The sequence below is a fragment of the Eimeria acervulina genome, genomic scaffold (genome assembly GCF_000499425.1).
Source record: "Eimeria acervulina Houghton genomic scaffold, Eah_scaff1051, whole genome shotgun sequence".
NCBI lineage: Eukaryota > Apicomplexa > Conoidasida > Eucoccidiorida > Eimeriidae > Eimeria > Eimeria acervulina.
Window position 1 is genome coordinate 1 of NW_013549455.1, and position 11,038 is coordinate 11,038.

The 11,038-nt window shown below is 34.6% G+C and overlaps 2 protein-coding genes across 2 annotated transcripts; both read right to left on the reverse strand.

The window, feature by feature from the left end:
* Positions 1-504: 504 nt before the first annotated feature.
* Positions 505-3,968, reverse strand: EAH_00054630 (Na+/H+ antiporter, putative; the record flags this gene model as incomplete). The annotated part of the gene is made up of 5 exons (XM_013393928.1): positions 505-550; positions 1,097-1,187; positions 1,805-2,170; positions 2,689-3,455; positions 3,898-3,968. 5 exons carry the CDS (start codon positions 3,966-3,968, stop codon positions 505-507), a joined length of 1,341 nt encoding a protein of 446 aa, XP_013249382.1.
* A 1,723-nt stretch (positions 3,969-5,691) lies between these two features.
* EAH_00054640 (XAP5 protein, putative) lies at positions 5,692-9,677 on the reverse strand (the record flags this gene model as incomplete). The annotated part of the gene is made up of 7 exons (XM_013393929.1): positions 5,692-5,790; positions 6,207-6,404; positions 6,849-7,042; positions 7,406-7,487; positions 8,047-8,171; positions 8,706-9,022; positions 9,367-9,677. The coding sequence occupies 7 exons, from the start codon at positions 9,675-9,677 to the stop codon at positions 5,692-5,694; spliced, it is 1,326 nt and encodes a 441-aa protein (XP_013249383.1).
* Positions 9,678-11,038: the final 1,361 nt, after the last annotated feature.

An 11,038-nucleotide genomic window follows, 5' to 3' on the forward strand; every position in this document is an offset into this window, starting at 1 on the left:
ATATATTATATATATTATATATATTATATATATTATATATATTATATATATTATATATATTATAAAGACGGGCAAACACCAACAAAGTTCAAATAAAGCTACAAAAGTAATTCTAAAGCAAAACAAAGCAAGTAAAATAACGAGAACAAGTAAAATAAAAATAAAAATAAAATAAAACAATAATAATAATAATGTTACAATAAAAATAAAAATAAAATAAATAAAATAAAATAATAATAATAATAATGATACCTTTGAATAGCCAATGGCTTTCTAAGGCTTTTCTATCCTCCATATATTGATGGTCTATCATTCGCATAACAGCTTCAAGATAAACTCTGCGAAAGGGTTTAGGAGGATAAGGGTTAAGAAAGCGGTATATAAGCTCAAACGTCATCCCATTTATTAATAAAATTAAAAAGACGCTGCCGCTAATAAAGAAAGATAATATATTCGTCAGCTCTGCATCCAAGTCTGCATCCCGCTCTATACGCAAACCCAGCGCTAATACAATACCTCCTCGTAGACCACCCCACACAAGCAGCACTGCCTGCAGCAGCAGCAGCAGCAGCAGCAGCAGCAGCAGTAATAGCAGCAGCAGCACAAGAAGCAGCAGCAGAAGCAGCAGCACACGCAGCAGAAGCACCGGCAAACGTAAAGGGATGAAAGAGGTAGATATGTAATAATTCATAGTAATTATACTTATATTTAAAATTATGTTTACAGTTATAATTAAAACTATATATGATTATAAATATATTTACATCTACGTATTTATATTTACATTTCTACATTTATATATATATATATATATATATACATGTCTACATATTTATATTTGTATATTTATATTTATACATTAATATTTAGATTTATATATTAATATATTAATATTTAGACTTATATATTAATATATTTATATTAATATATTTATATATTCTTATACTGAAAATACTAATAAATAAAACATCTTACTTCCTTCCAAGACAATCCATAGCCGGTCCTTCTGAGGACGGGTAAGAAGATGAATATCATGAAGACCCTCGCAGCATTTAAATAAATATAAGTTAACAGTAAATGCAGCCAAAAGGTTAACCCGTCTTCTTTTGTAAAGACAGAACTCATCATGCCGTATGTTACAATTCCTGACACTATAAATATTGTGCAGTTCGCCATCAAAGCTAATGCTGAGCACACACAAACAAATATAAATAAATATATATATATATATATTTGTTTATTTATTTATTATACTGAATATGTTATATATATAGTATAATGTATTATATATGGGTCAAATATATATACATATATATATATAAATATATATTTATTTAATGCGTAGACACACCAAACCGTCAAGATAATAATATATATTTATCTATATATATATATATATATATATGTAGATGTAGATGCAGCAGCAACAGATGCATTACACAGAGACAGAGGAGAAGCAGCAGCAGCAGCAGCAGCAGCAGCACAACAGTAATCACTATTGCGTTACTGGATATGAACACAGGAAGTAAAAGAAGCAGAGAGAAAGAAAGACAAAGAGAAAGATATGTATATATATATATAGATTATATATATAGATATAGAATATATAGTATATATATATAGATTATATATATAGATATAGATTTTATATATATATATATATATATAGAGAGAGAGAGAGAGAGCGATAAGAACAGCGAGAGAAAGAAAGAAGATATATATATATATATATAAAGAGGAGTATAAAGCAAAAGGGCGTAGAAAAGATTGAAACAAATTGTAACATTACGCTTAAACAACATACCTGCAACAAACGTATGATGCTTTGTTTGTGCATCTCTATCAAGGGCAATATGACCGTAAGCTTTGATAAATAAGCCGTAGCAAACAGCAGTAAGAGGCCCCGAAAGAGAGAAGACAGCTTCAGCAAGAAAGTAAGATATATAACAAAAAGTAATATATGCAAGACACTGAGTTAAAGGATGTCTTCTGAAAAATAACAACCAAAAATATCCTAAGAAACCGACGGCAACGCCGAACGCCGGCCCGACAAACAGCAGCTTAACAAACATCAAAAATGTTGAGAACGGTGTCTCCATCACCCCTTGTAATAAAAAGAAAAAGAACTGAAATAATAATACTGCGCTCCCGTCGTTTATCAGAGATTCTCCTGCATACACACATATAAACCCTAAACCCTAAACCCTAATCCATACACAACAAACTATCAAAGAATATTTAATGTGCAGAAAACAATCAAAACAAAACCCCAGATATAACACACAAATAACACTATTTATACGGTATAATTAGGGTTTATGCTATGATTATGGTTTAGAGTTTTACTAGGGTTTAGGGTTTGATTAAGGTTTATTAGGGTTTAGAGTATAATGACGATATATAGAATAATTAGGGTTTAGGGTTTGATTAGGGTTTACTAGAGATTATTCGGGTTCATTAGGGTTTAATTAGAGTTTAGGGTGGATGAGGATATATTAGGGTTTAGGGTTTACTAGGGTTTGATCAGCATTTGATCAGGGTTTAAAGTATATTAGGGTAAATTAGGGTATATTAGGGCATATTAGTTTATTAGGGTTTAGGGTATATTAGGGTTTAGGGTTGATTAGGGTTGATTAGGGTTGATTAGGGTTGATTAGGGTTTATTAGGGTTTAGGGTTTAGGGTTTACCATCGAACATGGTGCAGAGTTTATCAGATGCATTTACAGCGTTGAGCACCGACAGGACAGCGACAGGGTCTGTCGAAGAGAGAGTAGCAGCTAAAAGAAATGCAGCTATCCAAGCCATGTCCTTCCACTGCTTGGAGATGAAAGTATAGTAAAACAAAACTCCTAAAACACCTACTTGTACAGCAACACCGAGAACAGCGAGAGTAAGACCTCCTGCAAAGAATTTCTTAAACTTGTGCCAGTTAATATTCTGAGTTGCTTCATATAATAATATCGGCATCATAACATAATATACAATCGAGCTGTCTATAAACCGAGTCTCTAATATAGCTGTTTGTAATATATTATGCCCTACAAGAGGTGCATGATACCCTCCTGGTGTTTCTACAAAGCCAGCTGCTCCCGGAGTCTCCCAAGGCTGAGGAGGTAAGAGAGCAGGTATAGAAGCAACACCGTAAGCAGCCATACCGAAGACAAACCAGATAATAGATACAGGAGGTGGGTACACTGGGATCTTCGACACTAACCACTGCAAGAATATCGCGAAAAAAAACAAAAATGAGAAAAACGCCAAGGAAGGAGCTATCGGTATCGATGCTGCTCCTGTTGATACATCTCCACCCCCGTCTGACAGTCGGCGCAAAGAAACTCCACCGCATAAACCATTACATGCAAAGTTTGCTGTAGTTGAATCAGCTTTACTAACAGCTGTTGCTGCTGAAACTGCTGTTGCTGTTGAAGCTGCTGTTGCTGCTGAGTCTGTAACCCTTACAGACACCGACGCAGCGGTACCCCAAGAACGAAGAAAAGGAAATGCATTCGGAGGTGGTGAGGCAAAATATGATTTTATATTCCACTGTCTCCATATGTAAGTGATCAGCGTTAGAAGACAGAGCGCCAACAGCGGGCTGTAAAAAGCTGCTGCTGGAGCCTTCCTTTTGCTTCTGCTGGGGAATGACGAAGAAGATGAAGAAGAGTCTGAATCAAAAGATTGTCTGCCTACCCCAGAGGCATCAGGCATGCAACGACCCGCTGGTGTTTTTCCAGGAGGAGCGCCAGAGGCGAATAGCCGACGGCGATCCGCGGCGTCGTTCATTTTCTTTTAGCAGATAAGGAAGGAGGTAGATTCATAGGATGTCTAGAGGCAGGTTGGGCGAAAAAACCAGAGAAATTAACCATGAAATACCGAAGATCGCGAAAAGCCGCTACCGTACCTCGAGCTGGCCATACACCTCAACTCTTGCAAACTCTCCCAATAGAGGAATTCGGCGATCCTCCATGAAAATGGAAAGTTCAAGTTTAATGGAGTTAAAAGAAAACACGAAATTGAGGCCAAATGAATATATGGCGAGAAAAAACCAAATAATTCCTCAAATGTTTTGCTCTGATTCTTCTCCCCTGCCTTCCAGCCTGAGGTGCGGAACACCCATCTGATCGCCGCTTATTTTCTTTGCCTTCTTCCCCATAAGACTTCAAATGGATATTTCAATTCAAATATTTTTATTCTGAAGAACAATTCCAGAAAAAGACACACGTGGGGCATGCAGCCAACAAACAAATTCTTCATCGCGGCTGCCGCAGCAGCAACGAAGCCATCGTTGTCTTCTCTGAGTAAACGCCTTTCAATCAGCAATAAGGTATTAACTTTACGTTATTTATATATTTCTTTATTGAATAAAATCTCTTGAATTTTGAATTTTCCAAACATTTCCCTTCTTTCCTAAAAAACCCCCACGTGCATGCGCGTACACTGGATTGCACTGATATATTTATATATTTTTATATATTTTTTTTATATAGGCCTTTGTTTGAATGCATGCAGCAGTGTCTTGCCTCCTCATTTGTTTTTAATGCATTTATTCTCCAGTGTTTGTTTTGTAGATGAAGTTATTATATTTCTTTCTTCTTGCTTATATATAACGGGACCGAGAAGCCGCAGCCATATTAAAGGTTTGTCTCCCGCTGCAGCGAAACCAAAAAAAATTATATAAAATAATAAATAAATAATATAATTCTTTTAAAACAAATACAACAAACTCTTCTCCTGTCTCCTGCTCTATCAGCAGCACGAGGCAGCGCAGGCCCCTGGGGCTGCTGAAATAAAGATGAAGAAAAGATAGAAGAGACAGAGACAGAGCCAATCAACAGTTGCTGCAGCACACTAACAACAACAACTGCTGCTGCTGCTGCTTGAGCAGCAGCAGCAGCAATTGCTACCAACAACCCCCTTTTTGTGTCTGCAACAGCACCATAGATAGTCAGCACTAAACAGCTAGCTTGCTACACGCAAACCCTAAACCCTAAACCCTAAAACCAACTTCAGACATGCAATGCTACAGGGAAGCAGACTTCGTATCTTTAGCTGCAGCACTTCCTGCTGCTGCTACTGCTGCTGCTGCTGCAGGAAGGCACGGGGCGGCAACATAAGCCCTATTAGCAAACGCAAGACAGACACTTTATTTATGCATGCACCACGCCTTCATCTATTGAAGTTCTGCGTGGCTTCTTCAGTACTCAACAAACACAGAAACGTCAATGCATGCATGCATGCACGCATGCATGCATGCATGCTAGCCATCGCAGCCGTAACTAGCTAGTACAGCTAGCTATTAGAGCTAGCTATTGCATCTAGCCCCTGCAGCTAGCTATTAACAGCTAGCTAAAAACAGCTAGTTACAACAGCTAGCTATTACAGCTAGCTACTGCAGACTGCCCCTTCCATCAGAACTGTATTTGCATGCATTGGTCGTTTGGTGGCAGGGGGTTTTGTTTCAAACGAGCAAATGCATGCATGCACGCATGCATGACTGCATGCATGCATTACTGCATGCAACGACCCCACTGCACACAGAAATGCATCCACTGCCGCATGCAGAAACCCCTGTATGCATTTCTGCATGCATGATTCGCTGTACATATATACAAATACATACATACATATAAATATATAAATATATAAATATATAATATATATATTATATTATATATATATATATATATATATTAGGGCCAGGGTAAGAAGTTGCTGTGGTCTGCAATTCCCTTCCACATTCGCTCGTCGCCGCTGATGGTGTAGGTGTCGTACGTCTTTGTTGGGTTAAACTGCACATTCAAACAACAGAGTTTATCGTTAGGATTCATCATTAAGGTTTATCATTAGGCATTATTATTAGGGTTTATCGTTAGGGTTTATCATTAGGGTTTATCGTTAGGGTTTATCATTAGGGTTTATCGTTAGGGCTTATCGTTAGGGTTTATCGTTAGGGCTTATCGTTCGGTCGATTAGGGTTTAATCGATTAGGGTTTAATGTGATTAGGGTTTACTAGGATTGCGGTTTAAGGGTTTAGGGTCTGTGGTTTATTGTTTACGGGTCTAGGGTTTGTGGTTTGTGGTTTAGGATTTGTGGTTTAGGGTTTGTGGTTTAGGGTTTGTGATTTAGGGTTTAGGGTTTGTGATTTAGGGTTTAGGGTTTGTGGTTTAGGGTTTAGGGTTTGTGGTTTAGGGTTTGTGGACTGACTACTTCCCATCTGGACGCGGGGAAGATATGTTTATTTCTTTCGAACCATTTCTTATCTACTATTTTGCCTGCATGCGAATCTTCTTTTTCTTTGCGCACATCGTTAAATACTCGAACGTCATCAAATGCATCAAAATGAAACAGAGGCCCCGACTTGCCTCGCGCTTTACTCTTTATCAATTCAAAAAAAGTTATGTTCTGCAAACACACATCTATTCGCATTCATTTACTCATTTATTTTGTTGTTCGTTTGTTCGTTCATATATATATATATATATAGATATATATAGATATAGATATAGATATATATAGATATATAATAATTACATATACAGATATTTATTCATATTTATATGCATATACATGTAGATAGATAGACAGATACATACATTTATACACGCATTTATATCTATATATATACATAAACATACATATGTTTATGTATATATATATATATATATATATAGATATATATATACATATACAAACATATATATATATATATATACAAACATATATATATACAAACGTATATACATGTACAAACATATACATATATATATATATATATACAAACATATATATATATATATATATACAAACATATATATATATATACAAACATATATATATATATCTTACATGAGGTAGGATAAGATCTTCTTTAACATACATGAGGCTCTCAGTGGGTACAGATCTTAACTCTACGAATTCTTTTTCTAATTCGCGCTTCGCTCTTTCTAAAAATTCACCAACAGTTAAACCCCGCAAAATCTGAATTCGTCGACGGTGGCCGCTGCCGTCCCAATATGAAAATGTTACTGTTAAAGGCATACCTGCACATACACCTCAAATTCATGCATGCATATGCATATGCATATGCATATACATGCATGCATGCATACATACGCCTCTGCATGCATGTATGCATGCATACGTACATACGCCTCTGCATGCATGCATGCATACGCCTCTGCATGCATGCATACATATGCCTCTGCATGCATGCATGCATATTGTGTTTGTTATATGCATGCACGCATGAATGCATATTTCTGTATTTTCTTCTTAGGGTTTAAAGGAGTGTATAACCTGTATATACAGTTAAGCTGCGGTGTATATGCACGTCAACTGAGGTGTATAGGCAGTGTAGGAGATCAATAGGCATCTATTTATATTTATATTTATATTTATTTTACGTTTTTCTTCTTCTTCTTTTCTTCTGTATTCTTCTATCAGTCGCTGTCTCTCCGCCGCTAACTTTGCGTCTCTTTCTTTATCCTACACCCATTCAACAAACAAACAAATAAACAAATAAACAAATAAACAAACAAAAAATATATAACATACAATATACATATATGCAAATATATATATATGCAAATATATATATATATACCTGTATATATATATATATATTTTTTTTTAAATAGAAAAATGAACAAACAAAATAAAAGAACAAACAAAACAAACGAAGCAAACAAACTGCAGAGTTTGTTTGCTTTATATATAAACAAACTCTAATTAGACAACAAAATAAAAAAGAAAGAAGAAGAAGAATTAATATAAATAAATAAATAAATGACGCTCATATTTATTTATTTATATCGTACAAAATAAAACAAAAGCAGAAAAACAACACAACATTAAAATATTCATTATTTTGTTATGTTGTCGTACTTGAATATTTTAAAGGATAAATTAAATAAACAAGCAAAATAGTAATATATTTAAATAATAAACAAATAAACAAATAAACAAATAAACAAATAAACAAATAAACAACATAATAAATAAACAATGAATTAAAATAAAACAAATAAAAATAATAAACACATACAGGCAAATAACTCGTGTCTACACTCGGGTCCTTTCCTATTCTCTTTCGCAGCTTAAATAAACCTGATGAAGAAGAAGAAGAAGATGATGATGATGATGATGATGAAGATGGTGATGATTGATTAACTGCATGCAGCAAACCAGCAAACAACAAGTTGAGCTCTAAATAATTTAATTTGGACATACAGAGCAACTGTAAAAATAAACAAACAAATAAATAAATAAATAAATAAATAAACATATGATTAAATAAATAAATAAATAAATAAATAAATATATGATTAAATAAATAAATAAATAAATAAATAAACATATGAATAAATAAATAAATAAATAAATTCAAATAATATATATATATATATATATATTTATATATAACTACATGAACATACATAAAGAGAAAACATATAATGTTTATGCATTAAAAATATTTTGAGTATTTCGCGTCTTTCTTTCCTCCGCCTATTGCAAAATTTGTTTATATATTTATTTTTAATATTATTTTAAATTAATTTTATTAATTTATCTTTTGTTTTTATGTTTATTTTATTCAATATATTCCTACAATAGGTTTTATACTTATTTCTATTTATGTCTGAACGCGAGCACACCTTTACGCACCCTCAAACCCTAAACCCTAAACCCTAAACCCTGAATTACCTGCATCAGGAGAACTCGCTTCGTTTTCTTCCTGTTTAACTTTCACCTGGGGTGTAGAAGCAGCAGGAGAATTTGCTGCTGCTGCTGTTGCTGCTGCTGCTGGTTCTGTTTTAGGCGTCTTAACAGCATTCGTTTGTTGTGTTTCTGCTGCAGCAGTGCTGCTGCTGCTGCTGCTGCTGCTGCTGCTGTCTGTTTGATTATCATCATTTTGTGTGTCTTTGTCTTGTGCGAGGATCTCATCAGCCTCTGTTTCATCGCCAAAAGATAATTTACTCTTAGTTAACTTAAATTCAAACTTTCTCTTCTCTTGCAGTTTGCTGCACACATCAAACAATGCCGCGAAAGAATATGTTTATAAATACAAATATAAATGTAAATATAAATGTAAATGTAAATGTATATGTAAAATATAAATATTAAATATATATATAGAGAAAGATATATATCTTTTATGGTGTTATACATAACCCAACGATTCAAAAGTAGGAGAAACAAGAAGAAATTTCAAAGATAAAAAAGAAGCCGCTGTTTTTGCTGCTGCTTCTGCTGCTGCTGCTGTTCCTGCTTCTGTTGCTGCACCTACTGCTACTCCTTCTGCTGCTGCAGCTGCACTGCTGCTGCTGCTGCTGCTGCTGCTGCTACTTCATGTGCTAAAGCTTACCCAACGAAGAGCTCCTTCGTACCGAAGCGAATCTGATCTTCTAGTTTCTGTCTTCTTTCCCTGAAGGCCTCTGCTGTGACGAGACCAATCGTTTCTTTTTTGAATTCTTCTTCTAATCTATCGGCTGCAGAGCCCCCCCAATTAATGTTTTTGCGCTTAGTTCCCTTCGTTTCTAGCTTCTCCTTCGCTTGCTGCAGATGCTGCTGCATCTTTTGCCGCTGCTGCAGCAAACGAATTGCTCTCCCACCCTCGCTTGCGTGAATAGTCTGCAGCACGGCATTGCCGCCTTCTCCAGCTATTTTAAAATCCATCTTCTTCTTGAGAGAAAGAAGGAGAGGAAGAAAAAAAAAAAAAGAAAAAAGAAAGAGAGGCTGCGATACTGCGACAGCCTACAACACAAGGGAAGAGAGAAAGATAAAAGAAGTCGGATTAAATACAACAAATTAATCCGTCAGATCAGAGGTGCAATAATAATGAAAAAAAGAAGCAATAAAAATCATCAATAAATAAACAAAGAGCTGCGTATACACCCCACGGTGTATGATAGAACTAAAGGCGAGCAGATATTGCAAGTCGTGGGTATCTGGCGTTATTTAATTCTCTAAACTCGAAAAAATGAATATTAAAACAAATTACTTATTCTTAATTTGCATATTTTTCGTTTTTTTCATTTTAAACGCGTGCAGACCCAAACAAACATACGGCCGCTCAGCGGCAGATGCCTCGCAGATGCTTTTCTCTTTTTCTCTCCTCTTTAATTGCAGAATACAAAATAATTTCAATCAATTTATTTATTTTCTACTATTTTAATTCAATAAATCAAGAAAACGCAGAAAAAAACAGCAGATATATACAAATAAGTTTCTATGGTGGACTCCTCTGGGGGCCCCCTACGCAGTATTTGTTTGTTTACATGCTGCAAGTTGTAGTTGTGATGTCTGTATATTCAAGTAAATAGAGGACAGAGATACTTAATTTGTTTTATAATACAATTTATTTTCTCTTAATCTGCGGGTTGCTTACTATTATTTCAAACTTTAATTCTTACTGTAGCAGATTCTGCATGCAGAGGGCGGCTGTGAGCTTGCATGCATATATGGGTATGTATGTGAATATAAATATATATATATATATATACATATATGTTTTAATATATATATATATGTATATATGGATATATATACCAACATACATGTGCATTCGCATATTATATAAAAAGGTGTAGATACGTAAGTATATGCGTTGACAAGCATATAATATATATACATATATATATATATATATATTATATATATTTAGATACAAATAGGTATAGTATATATGATCAACATCCATTATCTATGTATAAGTCTATTTACATATATATATATGTGTATATATATATGTATATATATATATATATATATATATATATATATGTATAGATGTATATATGTATATACGTATGTCATAGGCATATCAAATGAATTAGTGAGCGGCCTTCTAACGATCATTTTCTGTGTTTGTTTGAGGGGTTTGTTGTTTTGTGTTCTGTTTTTGTCTATCAGAAAACAAATTCAGAGTTCTTCCAACTGGTGTTGCTGCTGTTACTGCTACTGCTACTACTGCAGCAGCAGCAGCAACTGCTGCTGCTGCTGCTGCTGTTTTTGCTGCCGTTTGTTCTTTAATAAAG